Source organism: Ovis canadensis, chromosome 6, assembly GCF_042477335.2.
Source record: "Ovis canadensis isolate MfBH-ARS-UI-01 breed Bighorn chromosome 6, ARS-UI_OviCan_v2, whole genome shotgun sequence".
Lineage (NCBI taxonomy): Eukaryota > Metazoa > Chordata > Mammalia > Artiodactyla > Bovidae > Ovis > Ovis canadensis.
Window position 1 is genome coordinate 32,297,574 of NC_091250.1, and position 19,898 is coordinate 32,317,471.

General features: G+C 40.1%; 1 protein-coding gene across 1 annotated transcript in view; it reads left to right on the forward strand.

Moving 5' to 3' along the window:
- COL25A1 (collagen type XXV alpha 1 chain) overlaps window positions 1-19,898 on the forward strand; it is a 527,569-nt gene that overhangs the window by 282,794 nt on the left and 224,877 nt on the right. The window contains exon 5 of the mRNA XM_069593542.1: window positions 11,339-11,356. Within this exon, the coding sequence (XP_069449643.1) occupies window positions 11,339-11,356 (18 nt within the window). The remainder of the gene's footprint in view (window positions 1-11,338; window positions 11,357-19,898) is intronic.

Consider the following 19,898-nt stretch of genomic DNA (forward strand, 5'->3'; position numbering starts at 1 on the left):
CCTGTAATCTCATGGTTTTAATATTATCTATATGTCAAAAGTTCCCAGATTCATATCTGCAGCCTAGACTTCTCCTCTACTCTGGACTTGTATATCTAACTATCTACTCAACATCCCTACATGGCTGCTTCACAGATACCCCAAACCATATGTCCAAAACCAAATTCCCCAACCCTGCTCCTCTTTAGTCTTCTCCACAACAGTGAATGACGTCGCCATTCCTTTGGTTGCTCCAGTCAAATCTTGGAGTCACTCCTGACTCCTCTTTTTTCTCACACCCTGCATTCAATCTGTCTACAAATCTTATACCACTTTCTTCACAATATTCAGTTCAGCTCAGTCACTCATTCAGGTCCAATTCTTGGCGACCCCATGGACTGCAGCACACCAGGCCTCTTTGTCCATTGCCAACTCCCAGAGTTTACTCCAGCTCATGTCCGTTGAGTTGGTGATGCCATCTAACCATCTCATCCTCTGTTGTCCCCTTCTCCTCCTGCCTTCAGTCTTTCCCAGGATCAGGGTCTTTTCAAATGAGTCAGTTCTTTGCATCAGGTGGCCAAAGTATTGGAGTTTCAGCTTCAGCATCAGTCCTTCCAATGAATATTCAGGACTGATTTCCTTTAGGATGGACTGGTTGGATCTCCTTGCAGTCCAAGGGACTCTCAAGAGTCTTCTCCAACACCACAGTTCAAAAGCATCAATTCTTCAGTGCTCAGCTTTCTTCACAGTCCAACTCTCACATCCATACATGACTTCTGTAAAAACCATAGCCTTGACTAGATGGACCTTTGTTGGCAAAGTAATGTCTCTGCTTTTTAATATACTGTCTAGGTTGGTCATAACTTTTTTTCCCAAGGAACAAACATCTTTTAATTTCATGGCTGCAGTTACCATCTGCAGTGATTTTGGAACCCCCCAAAATAAAGTCTCACTGTTTCCACTGTTTCCCCATCTATTTGCCATGAAGTGATGGGACCAGATGCCATGATCTCAGTTTTCTGAATGTTGCGTTTTAAGCCAACTTTTCACTCTCCTCTTTCACTTTCATCAAGAGGCTCTTCAGTTCTTTGCTTTCTGCCTCTATGACTGCATCCCTGCCTGTTTCCTGTCGCTCCCTTGCATCCAGACCCTGGACTGGAAGATCTTATCTCCTTAGTGGGCACTCCTCTTGCTCTTCATTTTCCCTCTTTTCCTCTTTTCTTCCTTGATGACCCTATACAACAGGACCCTCCTATTCTGTCCTCCTTATCCTCATATATTTTTCTTCTTTACCATTATCACTACTGGGTGGGTTATTTATAAACATTTTTCTGCAGTCTGTCTCCCCCTACAATGGACTTTGCTTTATTTCTCATATTTACTATTCCTAGTATTTGAAAAAATGCCTAACCCACAGGAGTGGCTTATCAATATTGATTGATTGAATAAATGAGCTGTCAACCACAGTTTTCCCACCTTCATCCCACACCCAGATGACTTCTACTTCAGAGTGCTTTGAGATTTAGGGCTTAGCATACCTCCCATTTTCTGCCCCTGTACACCCAAATGTATTATTTGCATCTAGCCTCACTTCCTTTCTCCTGTTCTCATACAGAGTGATGTTTCTTCTCCTTGCCCTGATTCTCTGACACCACCTCTTTTTGTGTTCTCTTGTATTGATATATTGTGCTCTAAAAGCCTTTTCTTTCCTCTCAGCTAAGAGTTGTCTGTCAGTTTGCAAACATTGTCAGATTCTTCCCCTCTACTGCAAAAACAAATAAAGAAAAAAAAAAAAAACTTCTAATCTACAGCCGTTTTAGCTTCTATCCGGTTTCTTTTCTTCCCTTTATACACAACTACTCAAAAGAATTGTTGGCTGAGATTGATGAAGAGTTGGTACACATGCTTTTCACTTTTTGCCTTTTATGGACATTGCTGATTAATCCCAGTGCCATTTTCAAAGTCTATAACCCAGCCTCAAAGCCTTCTCTTAACACATTATCCCAGGTGGCCTTTCACAACTAGAGTTGCCACTTGGGATGACGCCTGCTTGCCACTTCTGGAGCTTATCTTGCCTTAACCTTCTCACCTCACTGCTCAGACAATTACATTTCATATTCTTACTTCCTGTGGGTTAAATGCGATGGACTCTGCAGTCTTCATTTAATTCTCTTTTTGAAATTCTCTCCAATATGGGCTTTATCAAACTCACGTTTATTGTTATAGCTTTTCATTCTCTTCCTCCTCAGTTACCTTCTGGGGACTCTATTCCTCCCTTCCCTATAAAATGTTTATTTTTGTCTATGCAAGGATTCTTAACCTGGGATGAAAGATTTGCTAGAGTATCCATGGATGGACTTAAAATGTGTGTTTTGTGTGTGCAGAATATTAAGTGTTTGGTGTATGGATATGTCTAGCTAGAGCAGCTATATCTTTTATCCAGTTCAAAGGAGAGTGAAGAATGACTGCTACTTGTTTCCTCTGGATTGTTGTTCAGTCGCTCAGTTGTGTCTGACATTTTTGCGATCCTGTGGACAGGCCAGGCTTTCCTGTCTTTCGCTGTCTCCTGAGGTTAGCTCAAACTCATGTCTGTTGACTCAGTGAGGCCATCCAACCATCTTATCCTCTGTCGCCCCCTTCTCCTCTTGCCCTCAATCTTTTCCAGTATCACAGTTTTTCCAGTGAGTCAGCTCTTCATATCAGGTGGCCAAAGTATTGGAACTCAGCTTCACCTTCCAGTGAATATTCAGGGTTGATTTCCTTTAGGATTGACTGGTTTGATCTCCTTGCAAGGGATTCTCAAGAGTCTTCTCCAGCACCACAGTTCAAAAGCATCAGTTCTTCAGCGCTCAGCCTTCTTTATAGTCCAACTCTGACATTCATACATGACTACTGGAAAAACCATGGACTTCCCTGGTGGCTTAGATGGTAAAGTGTCTGCCTACAACATGGGAGACCCGGGTTTGATCTCTGGGTCGGGAAGATCCTCTGGAGAAGGAAATGGCAACCCACTCCAGTATCCTGGAGAATCCCCTGGATGGAGGAGACTGGTTGGCTACAGTCCATGGGGTCTCAAAGAGTCAGACACAACTGAGGGACTTCACTGGAAAAACCATAACTTTTGATTAGATGGACCTTTGTCAGCAAAATAGTGTCTCTGCTTTTGAATACGCTCTAGGTTTGTCATAGCTTTTCTGGTTTTAAAGTTGTGTGATTGGGAATGTTACCAAGCCTCTCTGAAACTTGGTTTGTTCAACTACAAATGATGGAAATGACCCCTAATTTGTAGGCTTATTGTAATAAGAAATGTCATTCGTGGTGCTCTTGATGCCTTGTGGGAGTCAGTAAGTAAGTTATAGTTGTTATGATACAGCCCCAAACACCTTGGTCCCTAAAGTACACAAGCTTCTGGGCTTGCAGAGCTTCTCCGCCTGAATTTTGGAATAGGTTTTCATTTTTAGGGCTCTGTCTTACTGGAGGAAAAAGCATTATGTGACTCATGTATTATCAATTAGTTGACTCTGCTTTAATTAATTTATTAATGCAAACATGTAAGGCAGCTGCAGAGAGCATGAAGTCCATTTTTTGCACAATATTTAGAAAATTGGACATTTACATAAATTTAATCAGACTGAGAGATGTTTACAAATTGGCTTCTCATATTATCTGGCACAATCAAAATAGCACACTTTTAAAGATGTAATAAAATTGGGAGAAGCCAAATTATTCATTATACACAATTTAAGAAAAATTTGTTAGGCAGTAAAAATTGCCTCTGTATTCTTTAAAAAGCATGTATTTTCAAAACAGTGGAAACTGAGCAGGTGTCTCTACTCACATATATTCTATGTGTTTATTGTATTCTATTAAATGTATGTTTGTAAACTTGTCATTTATTTACACCTTCCAGATTCCGTGCCAGTTGGTGAAAGAACTTGGAGATGTAGTTTGTTTTGGAAGTTTGATACACATTTATATCCAAAATTATACATCCTTTAAATGGCTTTATAAAATAATAACAGCTAAATCCCCAAGCCTAAATATTTTGGTCTGCAAAATTGCAGTTTCCCAACAAACTCAACTGAGCAGGAATCTCCAGTCTACATGAACCATGGCCTTCTATAGTTGGTTCTTGACTCTAAAACTCTCCTGCCCCTGTGTCTATGACAGCCCCATTCCTAGAAATGATGTGGGGCGTCCATAGAAGGTGAATTCAAAACGCTTACTTATTGAATTTCAAAGAATAGTTTGAAGAATTTTTCAAATTCTTCCAAGTAATTAAAAACACCCTGAATTGAGAAAGTTGGAAAATGGAATTCAAATCACTGACCTAGATCTTTGAGTGAATGAATCTACTATGGAAAAAATTTGGTTCTGTTTAAAAATTTCTGCAGTGAATTAGGTATCATGCTAAATATTTTTATGATCAAGACATGGGGCTAGAAAAATGTTGGGAAGTATAGAAAACTCTCAGGATAGAAATAATTACTCATCATTCCACTACCAAGAAATAATTACCATTTTCATGTATTCTTTCTCTCTTCCTTCCTCTCTTCCTATCTTCTCCTCCCTCACCGCCTTCCTTGCTTCCTTCATTTTCTCTTTCTTTATTTCTTTCCTTCTTTCTTCATATAGATATATTTACAAACATATGTCTGAATAAATACATATATCTATATGCATGTAGAATTATACCCCCAAAAATATATATTCTGCATTTATATAATACAATATGAATAAATAAAATATATAAATTGTATAATTGGAATAACACTGTCTTATAATTGTTGTATCATAAGGAATTAATTGTGTGCGTGCTAAGTCGCTTCAGTCATGTCCGTCTCTTTGCGGATCCTATGGACTGTAGCCAGCCCAACTCCTCCATCCACAGGATTCTCCAGGCAAGAATACTGGAGTGGACTGCCATGCCCTCCTCCAGGGGAGCTTCCCCACCCAGGGATGGAACCCTCATCTCATGTCTCCTGCATTGCAGGCAGGTTCTTTACTACTAGCACCTCCTGGGAAGTCCTAAGAAATAATCATATATAGTCAAATATTTGTATAGAAATAAGTAGACACTGTTTATAGTAGCAAAAATCTAAATCAACCTCAGTGGAATATTAAGCATTCAATATGTTTAAATATTGTAAATTAATGCATAAATAGAATCCTTATCTTTCTTATGCTCTGTATGTGAAACTTTTAATGACAAAAAATGCACCTGATAAAATTCTTTACTTTTTTATGTTCCCACTATGACCATTTAATCATAAGATAAACATAGCATGGTGTTAGAAAAATAATAATGTTTTAAAATTATTGTGGGAAGGACTTAACTGCTTAAGTATGAGTAAATCTTTAAATAAATCATGTTATTTATTTATAAAAGGTAACCATCATGGAAGAAATCTTCCAAGTTGTGAATGAATTTTTGTTTCCTTTAAATTGAACCCAACGAAACCATCTCCATGTTCACTCTCACTTTCTCTCTTTTCTCTTTCAAATGAACAAGAAAGACATATCCACCAGGCTTGAGTCTATAGCTATTTATTTTCCTCTTGCGTGGAATATGACTTTTCCTTCCCAGAATTAAAACCACAGAGGATTAAGTATTTTTCAAAAGAAAAGCTTAAATTGAAATACTCTTATCTAAGTAATATTATGTGACTATGACTAAGGTAAGAATTATTAATATCTATCCTGCAGGGTAACACAACAGGCAGTATAAATTATGAATAATGTTTGTTTCAGCCAAGCACATAAGAGTCCTTGGAAGCGTGAGCAGTTTACAGACACTGAGAGATTAGGCAGTCTTTGCAAAGCCATTTCTTAATGCACATAATCTGTATTGCTTTATTTCTTCAATTGTTTTTCTCTGTAGTTCATCATTCCCATGTAAATTTGTTTTTAAAATTAATAGACACTTTTTAATCTAAATTTGAATTAGTCGAATGAATTGTTGGTGTTGGTTTTATAGCCCACTTTGAATTGCCATGCTACAATGGTATAGCATTTTATAATTTGCAAAGTCATTTGATATAATATTCTCACATTAATTAGATACAGAGGCTTAATCAAACTAGGGAGTGATTGTTCTTCAAGATATCAGTCTCATGTGTTTTGTCCCAAGGCACATAGGTAGGTGTCTAAACTTCCCCTGACACCCTTGCAGGCTTCTGCCTTAGCTCCATCTCTGGCATCTGAAGAAGATTCCAATGAGGGAGGAGACTTCCTCTTCAACATAGATGTGTTTATTTGCATGAGCAGAAGCCAAGAGTTTAAGAAGTTATATTTTGAAAATACAACTCTGAAATGTAAGGATAGCCAACTTTCTAATGATTCTCTAAAAATACTGTAACCAATTTGAGGACCAGTCAAAATATTCTCACCTTTCAGCAATTCAGTGATTGTTTCCAAAGCACCTTGTAACTTAGGCACTGGGGTGTCAGGGATTAAATGTGAATAGACTCACAGGATGAGCAAGAGTCCTGCTTCCTGGTGCTGCAAATGTAGAGTACACATATTCTGCTTACTGGCACAGACTTTAGGTCAAACTGCGACTCAGGAAAGGTTAAGGGGTCCTGCTGAGGTGGTTCTACATGAGTGCATGCGTGTGCGTGCTGTCGCTCCAGTCAGGTCTGACTCTGAGACCCTAGGGACTGCAGCCTGCCAGGCTCCTCTGTCCATGGTAAACTCCAGGCAAGAATACTGGCATGGGTTGCCATGCCCAGCTCCAGGGGGTCTTCCTGACCCAGATATTGAATTCACGTCTCTTAAGTCTGCCTGCATGGGCAGACAGGTTCTTAACCGCTAGTGCCACCTGGGAAGCCTGATGGTTCCTATGATAGGATTGCAATTGGTCCACAGAATGGCTGCCACCAGAATAATCCTGTTGCCGACTGAAACAATCTGAAGCTTTACCTGCATGCTTGCTTCATGTGCTCTTTTCTCCTGAAAAGAAAAACAGACTCGACATCTGAATACATGGAATCGAACCTTTTCAAGAGGTGATGAAGTTACGATGATCATCTTCAAATGATCTTTTTAGACTGTAAAGGTTCGAAAGTACAAAAGCATAGAAATGATTATTAAAAAAAAATTTTTTTTTTCAGTTCAAGACAGTGAAATAAACTGAATCTGAGTACACTAACAGTGATAGTCAAGCTTAGGTTTCTTAATGCTGCTATTGCTATTGTTAAGTCACCTCAGTCGTGTCCGGCTCTGTGCGACCCCATAGACGGCAGCCCACCAGGCTCCCCTGTCCCTGGGATTCTCCAGGCAAGAACATTGGAGTGGGTTGCCATTTCCTTCTCCAATGCATGAAAGTGAAAGGTAAAAGTGAAGCCGCTCAGTGATGTCCTACTTAGCGACTCCATGGACTGCAGCCTACCAGGCTCCTCCATTCATGGGATTTTCCAGGCAAGAGTACTGGAGTGGGGTGCCATTGATTCTAAGTTAAGTGCTTTCTAATTACCTTGGAGCAGAGGGAACACCTTTTAGAGGTTCATGAACAATCATCCTCAAGTTTTTGTAACTGAAAGTAATTTTATTTAAAACTTATCACTGTAAATATGTATGTGGGTCTGATATCCTAATCAGTATTTCAAAATAAGATGGTATGTGACAGTACAAATTCTGTGTGCTTTTCTGTGCACGTGCTAACGGAAAAATGGCATTTGTCCCATCGGAGAAAGAATGACCCGAATCACCAGCCATAAAAAAAGTACCATGTGGTGAAACTAATTGCCTCAGTCAAAAATCTAAATGACTTGGTTGATTTAGAAAAGAGTGTTAGTACTTTCTGGCAACCATAGTTGTGATAACAGCCTGGCAAAAACTGGTTAATACTGCTCCTTAATTGCCTAAAGTGACATACATACTCCAGCGATATGTCTTCTTGTTTATCACGTTCCATCTTGGTTTACTTGCCTCACGAAACTTTTAACTTGCTTTGAACACTTTTCTGTCAAGCGTCAGCTACTGGCTGATTGTTTTCTGCCATGCTGTTCTGATTACCACGTTTTCAAGTCAGCTTTTCCTGCTGTTTCTTTTTCTTCACGCTGGTGCCTTAGCTGCCTTGAGGGCATTGCACTGAGCTGTTGATGTCCGGTAAATCAGCAACTCCATTCTCCATCTTTAAATGTCTGGCCTAAACTTCAGTATTTCTGTGATTTAACTACTTCTCTTGGCATGGCTCCTGATTATGCTAGATTGTACTCTTTGGGTTTTTATTTATAGAAGCATTTTGATGATTCACTTGGGGGAAAAAGGTCCTTTTCAGCCATTTTTAAAGATTCAACTTAAAAGTTTTATTTGGTAACCTTCATCATAGTTTTTAACTCCTCAGAGTGCATTTTAGAAAACCAAAAGAAATTCACTTTCACTTTTGATTGCTAATAATATTCACTACCTATGAGTTAGAATAGACTTGAAAATGATCCGCTAGTATATGAAAACACTTGTAGCACTCAGTGAACTGCTCAGTGGCAACAAAGAAATTCTGAGATACTTCTCTGGGTGATCTGTCTGTGAAGACATCTTCGTCACAGTGTCTTGGATCACCAAGGATATTTCCGAGATGCCCTTCTGGGGCTCTTGCCTGCTCTCTATGCTCTGCTCTCCGTGGGGGAACTTAACACTTCCACACCCTCTGAAACCTCTCCTCCAACACTCCACTCACTTAGCCAGACGGCTTTACTACCATGACTGCCAGATTCCAGCTGCTGGACTGCTTTCTTATAGGTGTTCGCTAGGAGACACCTGGTATTCTAGGTGTCTCCAGGTGAATAGCTTGTTGCATCACACTGAGTTAAGGAGACTTGGTGTAGGCAGCCCTGGAATCTTGTGTACGATACGTAAGACTTACATTGTGTAAGGATGTAAAACGTCCCATGTTTTAGGGAGGTTGCCAAATTTGCCGTTTAGTTTGCATTGTTTTTCTGGGAATCCTCTCTGTCAACCCACTTCCATCTCTCTTTTTCACATTCCCCACCCTGCACATATACACATACATATACACACACCAAACACACCTCAAATTCATGTTTGACATTAGGGTAATCTGAGGTCCCTGGTGCTGTGTATGTTCCAATGCCTATATAAAAGTCAACTTTTTATCTTTACCATCATTTACTATTTGTTCTCACTATCACTGATAAAAAGTTCATAATGCAATGTATATTTGTGCAGTTTATACAAACATTGTGCTAAAAGTCATTTGTTACATGTAATGGCAGAAATGCTAGTTTTTAAAGGTAGACAAGAAAAGCCTGTAATTTGTAAAACAACCATAGGTATGAAAGAATCTCAGCAATGATGCTAAAATATATTCCTTTGAAGAAATTCTTTCTGATTTTAGAGATGTCTACATTTTAGTCTTTAACCATGTGAGAGAGGTACTTTATTCTGAGGTTCTGTAAAAGGTTCATGGTCACGTTTCAGAGTGTGCATTAGCTTAAAAGTTTGGAAAGATCAAAAGCGTAAAGCATCCAGAGGAAGAGTGATAATGTGAGAGCTAGTGAGCATGTACTGTAATTTCATCCATTATGCAGATCTGGAAGATCCATATTTATATGTAGATGAACAGCCCTGTACTTATAGGTTCTCCATGTTTAGAGCTGATGTGAGAGCTGTTTGCTACCCTCAAGAACCTTTGCTGACCCCGTTTCTGTACAGGTATCAGTTAAGAGGCTGGGTGCCCTCTGGCCCTAGGTCTTCATCTGGAAGCACAGATTCAAGCTGTTGCAGCCTGGGAGTACCTGGGAGGTTTAGTGTCCACTCAAGTTAAGCATGCTCTGGGACCATGCTGATCTGTTAAGTCTGCGTAACAGACTTTAAACTTCCAGAGTGAAAGGCAAAATGGCCTGCTACAAAATGTTTGAACTTTGGAATCAGTTTGGATTTAAAGTTTGCCCTTTTTGCCTATAGGCTGTGTGATTTTTAGCTTATTTCTATGAGTCGGTGATCTCCTGGTGGTTCAGACCATAAAGCATCTACCCGCAATGTGGGAGACCCGGGTTCAATCCCTGGGTCAGGAAGATCCCCTGGAGAAGGAAATGGCACCCCACTCTAGTACTCTTGCCTAGAAAATCCCATGGATGGAGGAGCCTGGTGGGCTACAGTCTATGGGGTCGCGAAGAGTTGGACGCGACTGAGCGACTTCACTTTTCCATGAGTTTCGGTTTCTTCATTTATAAAATGCAAGACAGTTATAATAAGTGGAATAACAGATCCAAATTTGCCTGGGACTGTAAGGAATGAATGAATGGTATTTTCTTACCCCTCTGCATCACTAAAGAGTCAGGGGGGTCACATCCACAGTAGCTTGGTATAACTCCCCTTCCTGGTTTGATAGAGAAAATCTAGATAAAGCTCTTGGATCTGTTCTATCACCAGTCAGTTAGAGAATGTGTGGCTAGAGGAATTCCAAGTCTGAAGAGAAGCTGAAAGAGAAGGAAAGAGTCTTCTCTGGGAGTTGTATTAGCTCCTTGTTTTTTGTGTGTAATACTCAGTGGCACCCAGGTGATATAATGAGATTATACATTATTTACTTTTTAAGATTCCCTAATTCAGTGTGAACTTTTTCTTTCATCTCATCTATGCAAAATCCAATTGGAGATTTGAAGAAGGTGATGTATAATCAAAATCACAGGTGATTTTCCTTTATTAAGAAGCACTTGCAGTTATACTGTTTGGAAATTTTTATTAGTTTAAGCAACAAGAAAGTGACATTCAAAATAAATCTGATTGACCAGAGGTTACATAATCTTGTTTGTATGAGGAGTTATGATGCACTTTAATTGAGCCGAAGACCTCTCATATTCTTTTAAAATGCCCTTAGGTTAGATTATGCAGAATGATAGATAGATGTTTAGTTTTTAATAGACTTAAAATATTATTGAAACAATGAGAAATGTAGAGTTGGTGAATTCTAAAATTAAACAGCTGCCTCTTTTTTCTTCTCTCTGTGCCATCTCTGAATATGTAGCTCATAATAATGATGTGCTAGAAGAGCCTCCCTTTATGTAACCCATTCATTATTATCATGTGAGATGTATTTCACCCTTTGCCTTTTCTTTCTCCATTTTAATTCTAGAGCATAGTTCTAGAGCAAAATTCTTGAGTCATTTTGGAGTTACATATAACAGATATAACATCAAGATTTTAGATAGCATAGAGTAAAAATATTAAGAAATAACTTTATTAAAACACAAAGTGAAATTGTCTGTAGTTAGGTATTATAATTTTCAGAAATATTTTGAAAACATGTTCGGAACTAGTTTAAGTTTTGATACTGAAAATATTCACTTAAGAAGCAATTTTGTAACTATTTTCCTTTTTTTCTCCTTTTCAATTGCAGGGTCAGCCTGGTCCTCAGGTAAGTGAACACTTTTTCATCTCACAAATTAATTTCAATTTAGGATTTTTCCAGCCTAGAGGTTTTGCAATTCTTTTCAAAGCATATAAAAAAGCTATGAACCAGTAATCATGACACCACCCAGTGGACCAAATATTTCCCAGGAGTAAATCTTTGGGGCCTCTTCAGGATTGCGTGAGTCATATCAGCTGTTGGGCCAGATGGCAAGTTTAACAATGCACTATCATATAAAGCAAGACTCTTTAACAGATCTGAGACAGTGCCACAGGGCTTTAATGTAAGATAAAATGACTTAGTAGTAGATGTTGGGTAGGAACTGGTTGGCGTTAGGTACTGATTCATCATTACTAATACATTGTCGTCAATCTATTTAGATTGCCATCCTATCAACTAATTTTGATTTATTATAGATAGATATTTAATTTGTTCTACATTTCCTTTTTTTAAACTTTTTTTTAAAAATTATGTTTAATTGGGGGAAAATTACTTTAATGTTGTGTTGGTTTCTGCCGTACAGCAGTGCAAATCAGCCATAATTAAATGTATATCAACTCCCTCCCCTCCCTATATTTTCAATATAAACTAACTGCTGAAGACATGATCTATCATTATGAATGCAGTTAGCAGACAATATCTTGAGCCCTAAATCACAGTGAAGAAAATGAGGAAATATTATGAAGGGGAGGAATGTGTATAAAGATGAAACACACAGAAGAAGAGAGTTGTCAGAAATGAACAGTCAATAAAAAACCCTCAGTGTTAGCAATTATTGTAGTGAGTAGGAAACCAGAGAGAAGAAAATGCCATTATTAATGTTTTACCTCTAACACCATAATACCTGTAAATAAAATAGTTATTTATTGAGTTCCCTTTTTGTCTCTTTCCCCTCAATATGCTGAATACTATTTCTGTCCTAGATTGTTTCCTAAATAAGTGATTTTCACAAATAAGTGTAGCCAATGCCACAAACTGTCTATTATATGCTGATTCTCCTACTAGACCATAATATATTTATATTTTATGAGCTCTGAATATAAGGATATTCAGTCCATTCTATAAGGATAACCAGTTTGTTCTAAAGGAGATCAGCCCTGGGTGTTCTTTGGATGGAATGATGCTGAAGCTGAAACTCCAGTACTTTGGCCACCTCATGCGAAGAGTTGACTCATTGCAAAAGACTCTGATGCTGGGAGGGATTGGGGGCAGGAGGAGAAGGGGACGACCGAGGATGAGATGGCTGGATGGCATCACTGACTTGATGGACATGAGTCTGAGTGAACTCTGGGAGTTGGTGATGGACAGGGAGGCTTGGCGTGCTGCGATTCACGGGGTCGTAAAGAGTCGGACATGACTGAGCGACTGAACTGAACTGAACTGAACAAAACAAACAACACCCCCCCCCCCAGTAGAATATTCCTTTTCACACTACTCATGAGAAATAGCTTGAGAAGTAATTAATTTATTGTGTTAGTCACTCAGTCATGCTAGACTCTGCGACCCCATGGACTGCAGCCCACCAGGCTCCTCTGTCCATGAGATTTTCCAGGCAAGGATACTGGAGTGGGTTGCCATTTCCTTCTCCAGGTGATCTTCCCAACCCAGGGATCAAACCCAGGTCTCCTGCACTGCAGGCAGATTCTTTCCCGAGTGAGCTACTCATTATTCACAATAATGAATACTCTCATTGTTTATAATTTTCACTTTAAAAAAGAATATTTATTGGAGTATAGTTATTTACAATATTGTGTTAGTTTCAGGTGTATAGCAAAGTGGATCAGTTATGCATACACACATATCCACTCTTTTTTAGATTATTTTCCCACATATACCATTACACAGTACTGAGCAGAGTTCCCAGTGCTATATGACAGATCCTTATTAGCTATATATTTTATAGATAGTAGTATGTAGTATGTAGTATAGTAGTATGCCATTGATCTAAGATCGAACCAGTCAATCCTAAAGGAAATCAACCCTGAATATTCATTGAAAGGACTGAAGCTGAAGCTCCAATACTTTGGCCACCTGATGCAAAGAGCTGACTCATTGGAAAAGACCCTGATGTTGGGAAAGATTGAAGGCAGGAGAAGGGGGCAACAGAGGATGAGATGGTTGAATGGCATCATCAACTCAATGGACATGAGTTTGAGCAAACTCTGGGAGATGGTGAAGAACAGGGAAGCCTGGCCTCCTGCAGTCCTGGGGTTGCAGAGGTAGACATGACTGACTGAGCAACATAATGTATATGTCAGTTCCAGCCTCCCAATTTATCCCTCCTTCCTTTACCCCTTGGTAAACATGTTTGTTTTCAATGTCTGTGACTCCTATTTTGTAAATAAGTTCATTTTTACCCTTCTTTTTTGGATTGCACAAGTAAACAACATTATACGATGTTTGTCTTTCTATGTCTGTCTTACTTCACTCAGTATTACAACCTCTGGGTCCATCTGTGTTGCTGCAAATGGCGTTATTTTGTTCTTAATTTTCACTCTTATGTTCTAAGTAATCTCAGGCTAATTACTAGAGGAAAAAAAACCCATGAAAGAAAGTCATAGTTTCTTCCCTAAATTCGAAACTGCTACGTTATAATGGGATGAAAACAAAGTAAAAGCTGCTTTGCATGCTTTATTTTATTTAATGCTTACAACAGCCCTGAAAGTAATATTATCCTAGATCTAGATCTAAGAGATATGTATTTTTGATCCCTTCTTATTCTGTATATATACTGGGCTTCCCAGGTGGTGAAGTGGTAAAGAATTTGCCTGCCGATTCAGGAGACGCTAGAGATACAGGTTCAATCCCTGAGTCGGGAAGATCCCCTGGAGTAGAAACTGGCAACCCATACCAGTAATCGTGCCTGAAAAATTCCATGGACAGAGGAGCCTAGTGGACCACAGTCCTTGGGATCGCAAAGAGTTGGACATGACTGAGCACATACAGACATTCTGTTCATATCTTTATCTATATATGTATCTGTGTCTGTGAACCTGTGAGAACTATATACACACACAACCTATGAGAACCTATGAGAAACAGTGCAGAGCTTGCCTTAGAACTGCCCTGCTGCAGGGCAGGAAAGCTGATGTGTTTAATCACTGATTTCCCATTCTTCACTGGTGAAAGCTGTACCTGGGTGTTAACTCCCTGGCACTTCTGGCCTACCCTAGAAGGTATAACACACTCCAGCTGTTCAAGGAATGCAGGAAGCCATAGGAACATATGGGACTTGCATTCTAGCACAGTCTTGGAGAGAGGCAGCGGCGTGTGTTGGCACCTACATCTGCTATAACATTCAAGTGCTAATGTCCTATAGACGAAATAGAGAGGAAAACTCAGATAGGGCTATAAGGACTTAGAAGACTGGACAGAAAGACAGCATGAAAAGCACAACGAGACATTAAAGAGGAGAGCTATAAAAGAAGAGCATGGGGAAAAAAGAGCATGGTCATAACAAATTTTGAATGCACAGCCACAGTGAATGAGCAGATGAAGGATGATAAACCAGTACAGGAAGCCAAGAATAGTCAGCACCAGGAACATCTATGGAGGGATCATGGTAGCTGAAATTTGAAAGTGTATCATGGCACTTTAAGAAGCCAAGAGATACCCCCACATTGTCTTTCTACACCATAGGCAAAGAGTTTTGTTGCTACGTCCCCAAGGAAAGATCTGACCTTCTTCTTATTCCTACATCATTATAGTATTTTGCAAAAGAAACTTCCAATTTAGATTTTAAATTAGAGAATTATTAATGAAGTTTCCACTTAGTACTAGATGATTATTAACTTCTTGTTACTCATATGCAAATGTTTATGTCAATTAGCGTTTTCTTGCATAGGCTGAACATTGCCATATGATCTTATTCACATTTCTGTATGATGTAAAACTCTTAGAAAAACTCAGTACTCTTTCTTTGATATCGCACAATATTTAATAAGGACTTCCAGATTAATAGGGTTTTATTTTGCAGACCAGTGGTAAAAAGGGAAAATATCTATCATCAAGGAGTTCTGATCATCTTCCTAAGATTGAAGACGGCTTGGATGGACTTAGATTGTTAAAAAATTGCAAAGACTAGAAAGCTAAATAGCAGTGAACTCTGTTACAGGAACAGTATGAAATTGAATACGAAAATGGGCCTTAGGGAAAAGAGGTGAATCTATGCATTTACCTAAATGGGTGAGAAAATGGTTCTTGACAAGGGAAATGAGATGGTGAAAGGATATTAGAAAGAAAAAAAAAAAGCCAGTTCTAGCAGCTGTGGTTAAGATGGGAATAGAGACAGGGGAATGAATGGAGAGGATATTGCTTTGAATCCACTGAATCAGAGGAAATCAAATTCTTGGAGAGGAAAAGGGATGGGTTAGAGTAAATAATGTCACAGAAACTTGAAAAAAGCAATTGGGTCGAAAAAGAAAAAAAATAATGTGACAACAGAGAGTAAAGGAAGAGAGAAGGGGAAGACATGAGAAAACAGATGAACATTTATATTTCAAACTAGAGGTAATGGGAGTTATTCAGGGGTGGGGCAAAGTTAATCTGTTGAAATGAAAGTCACCCTGATGTTTTTTATTAATCCATATTGACATAATTCAGTTCAATAACTCGTGTCTCTTTTGCCTCTATTAGGTACAAGGCTGTGAAATTGTAGTGAACAAGACAGACTCACTCTCTGTCCTTTTGATAGTTCTTTTAATAATAATAGTCAAGTAGAGGGTGAAAGTTCTGTCAGTCCTGCAGACCCACCATTCTGAGGATGACTTTAATCATGCCTGCAAGTCCTACTCTGTGTTTGCACATCTGGTTAATCCCCAGGTTCTGTTGGGACTTTGACATGAGGCATCTAAGAAAGCCTTTTTCCTACACACACAGGTGAACCAACATCAGTGCCATTGCCCTAAAAAGTGTCGTCCTCAGGCTGTGCCTTAGTCCTCATAATGGGATTCTGCCCAGACCCAGGCACCCCGTTCTGATGACTTGAGTCCTTTCCCAGCTCCTCGAGTCTACACTGTTTTCCATTACCACCTTCATCCAAGGTCCTCCTTTTCCTTTCTTCTCTACTACTGGGCTGCCCTGGTGACTCAGCGGTAAAGAATCCACCTGCAATGCAGAAGATGAAGGAGATATGGGGTTTGATCCCTGGGTTGGAAATGGCAACCCACTCCAATATTCTTGTCTGGAGAATCCCATGGACAGGGTGCCTGGTGGGCTACAGTACATAGAGTTGCAAAGAGTCAGACACGACGGAAGCAACTTAGCCCCCACGCACCCTGGGTGTGAAGAATCGTGGTGTGTATACTCTGTGCAGCTTTGCTAATGGCTGACTGAACAGGTCGATGCCTCTAGCTCACTGCCTGCTTGACAGGACTCTCTATTTCTATTTCTCTTGACCCTGAATCCCTCTTGCCATTCTGTACACTGTACAGACATGGCTGTTGCCTGGCCTGTCACTGCTGCAAAGGAGCTGAGTCAAAAAAGTGGACATTTAGGTTTTCCTATCCCCGTAGTGGAGTCATCAAGTGGGAATTAAGTGTAGCATCAACCAATATCAACGTGTATATGTTTTCCAGACAAAGTTTTTTCTATCATGGTTCTTATGTCATTCTTCTGACTCACAAACTTTGAATCTCAGTATGATTACCATTTAGACTGTGGTAAAAAAAGATATTGAGAAGAGGTGGCAGGAATACACAGAAGAACTGTACAAAAAAGATCTTCGCAACCAAGATAATCACGATGGTATAATCACTCACCTAGAGCCAGACATCCTGGAATGTAAAGTCAAGTGGGCCTTAGAAAGCATCACTATGAACAAAGCTAGTGGAGGTGATGGAATTCCAGTTGAGCTGTTTCAAATCCTGAAAGATGATGCTGTGGAAATGCTGCACTCAATATGCCAGCAAATTTGGAAAACTCAGCAGTGGCCACAGGACTGGAAAAGGTGTTTTCATTCCAATCCCAAAGAAAGGCAATGCCAAAGAATGCTCAAACTACTGTACAATTGCACTCATCTCATATGCTAGTAAAGTAATGCTCAAAATTCTCCACGCCAGGCTTCAGCAGTACATGAACCATGAACTTCCAGATGTCCAACCTGGTTTTAGAAAAGGCAGAGGAACCAGAGATCAAATTGCCAACATCTGCTGGATCATGGAAAAAGCAAGAGAGTTCCAGAAAAACATCTATTTCTGCTTTATTGACTATGCCAAAGCCTTTGACTGTGTGGATCACAATAAACTGTGGAAAATTCTGAAAGAGATGGGAATACCAGACCACCTGACCTGCCTTTGAGAAATCTGTATGCAGGCCAGGAAGCAACAGTTAGACTGGGCATGGAACAACAGACTGGTTCCAAATAGGAAGAGGAGTACGTTAAGGCTGTATATTGTCACCCTGCTTATTTAACTTCTATGCAGAGTACATCATGAGAAACACTGGGCTGGAGGAAGCACAAGCTGGAATCAAGATTGTAGGAGAAATAGCAATAACCTTAGACATGCAGATGATACCACCCTTATGGCAGAAAGTGAAGAGGAACTAAAAAGCCTCTTGAAAGCGAAAGAGCAGAGTGAAAAAGTTGACTTAAAGCTCAACATTAAGAAAACGAAGATCATAGCATCTGGTCCCATCACTTCATGGGAAATAGATGGGGAAACAGTGGAAAGAGTGTCAGATTTTATTTTGGGGGCTCCAAAATCACTGCAGATGGTGACTGCAGCCATGAAATTAAAAGCGGAGAAGTCAATGGCACCCCACTCCAGTACTCTTGCCTGGAAAATCCCATGGATGGAAGAGTCTGGTAGGCTGCAGCCCATGGGGTCACTAAGTTGGACACGACTGAGTGACTTCACTTTCACTTTTCGCTTTCATGCATTGGAGAAGGAAATGGCAACCCAGTCCAGTGTTCTTGCCTGGAGAATCCCAGGGATGGGGGAGCCTGGTGAGCCGCTGTCTATGGGGTCACACAGAGTAGGACACGACTGAAGTGACTTAGCAACAACTCCTTGGAAGAAAAGTTATGACCAACCTAGATAGCATATTGAAGGGGAGAGACATTACTTTGCCAACAAAGGTCCATCTAGTCAAGGCTATGGTTTTACCAGTGGTCATGTATGTATGTGAAAGTTGGACTGTGAAGAAGGCTGAGCGCCAAAGAATTGATGCTTTTGAACTGTGGTGTTGGAGAGGACTCTTGAGAGTCCCTTGGACTGCAAGGAGATCCAACCAGTCCATTCTGAAGGAAATCAGTCCTGGGATTTCTTTGGAAGGGATGATGCTAAAGCTGAAACTCCAGTACTTTGGCCACCTCATGCGAAGAGTTGACTCATTGGAAAAGACTCTGATGCTGGGAGGGATTGGGGGCAGGAGAAGAAGGGGACGACCGAGGATGAGATGGCTGGATGACATCACTGACTCGATGGATGTGAGTCTGAGTGAACTCCGGGAGTTGGTGATGGACAGGGAGGCCTGGCGTGCTGCAATTCATGGGGTCGCAAAGAGTCGGACACGACTTAGCAACTGAACTGAACTGAAAATCTAGTTCCTTGCCTGACATTCAAATTCTCTGACTGGACCTGTTTTTCCAGCGCTATATCCTACTGATTTAAAAAACAGTTGTATTTATTCATTTTGGCTGTGCTGGGTTTGTGTTGCTGCCCAGGCTCTTCTCTAGTTGTGCTGAGCAGGGACTCCTCTCTAGCTGCGGTGCGTGGCCTTTTCGTCACAGCAGCTCTTCTTGTCGTGGAGCATGGGCTCTGGGGTACCTGGGCTCAGTAGCTGTGACTCCTGGGCGGGAGAGCACAGGCTCAGTAGTTGTGGTACACAGGCTTAGTTGCTCCATAGCATGTGGGATCTTCCCGGATCAGGGATTAAACCTAGTCTCCTGCATTGACAGGTGGATTCTTTACCACTGAGCCACCAGGGAAGCCCCTATCCCACTGATTTTTAATTAATTTTCTTCCTGGGCATGATGCTTCGTCCAAACTGAATCAAACCATTAATTCTTTTCTCTTCAAGTTTGTTTTCCTTCATTTGTCTTTTCTTAAACCATTATTTTCTCCAGAAATGCTTCCCTCTCAGTGCCTAGATACTACTACACACCCAAACAGGATAACCCTTCATACTTACATGTTACTTCTTCCATCCAGATGTTGTTACTTCCCTTAGCTGAATATAATTTCTCCCTTTTGCTGATTCCACACAGCATTTTATCCTGAATAGCTTTTTTATTACTTTACATCAAACAGGGAGAATATAGACAGTTAATCCAGACAGATCGTAAGTCAAATCCTAGCTCTACCACTTACAAGCTCTGTGATCTTGGGAGAGTTACTCAATCACTGTGAGTCTCATTTCCCCCATCTGTAAAGCAGAGATGATAAACCCTCAGTGGAGGGTATGAAGGTTAAAGTAAGATAACATGTATAGAACTTTTTTCTTTTTTTAATGTATTTATTTTTTAATTGAAGGATAACTGCTTTACAGAATTTTTTGGTTTCTGCCAAACATGAACTTTTAACACAGTGTCTACTACATGCCAGGC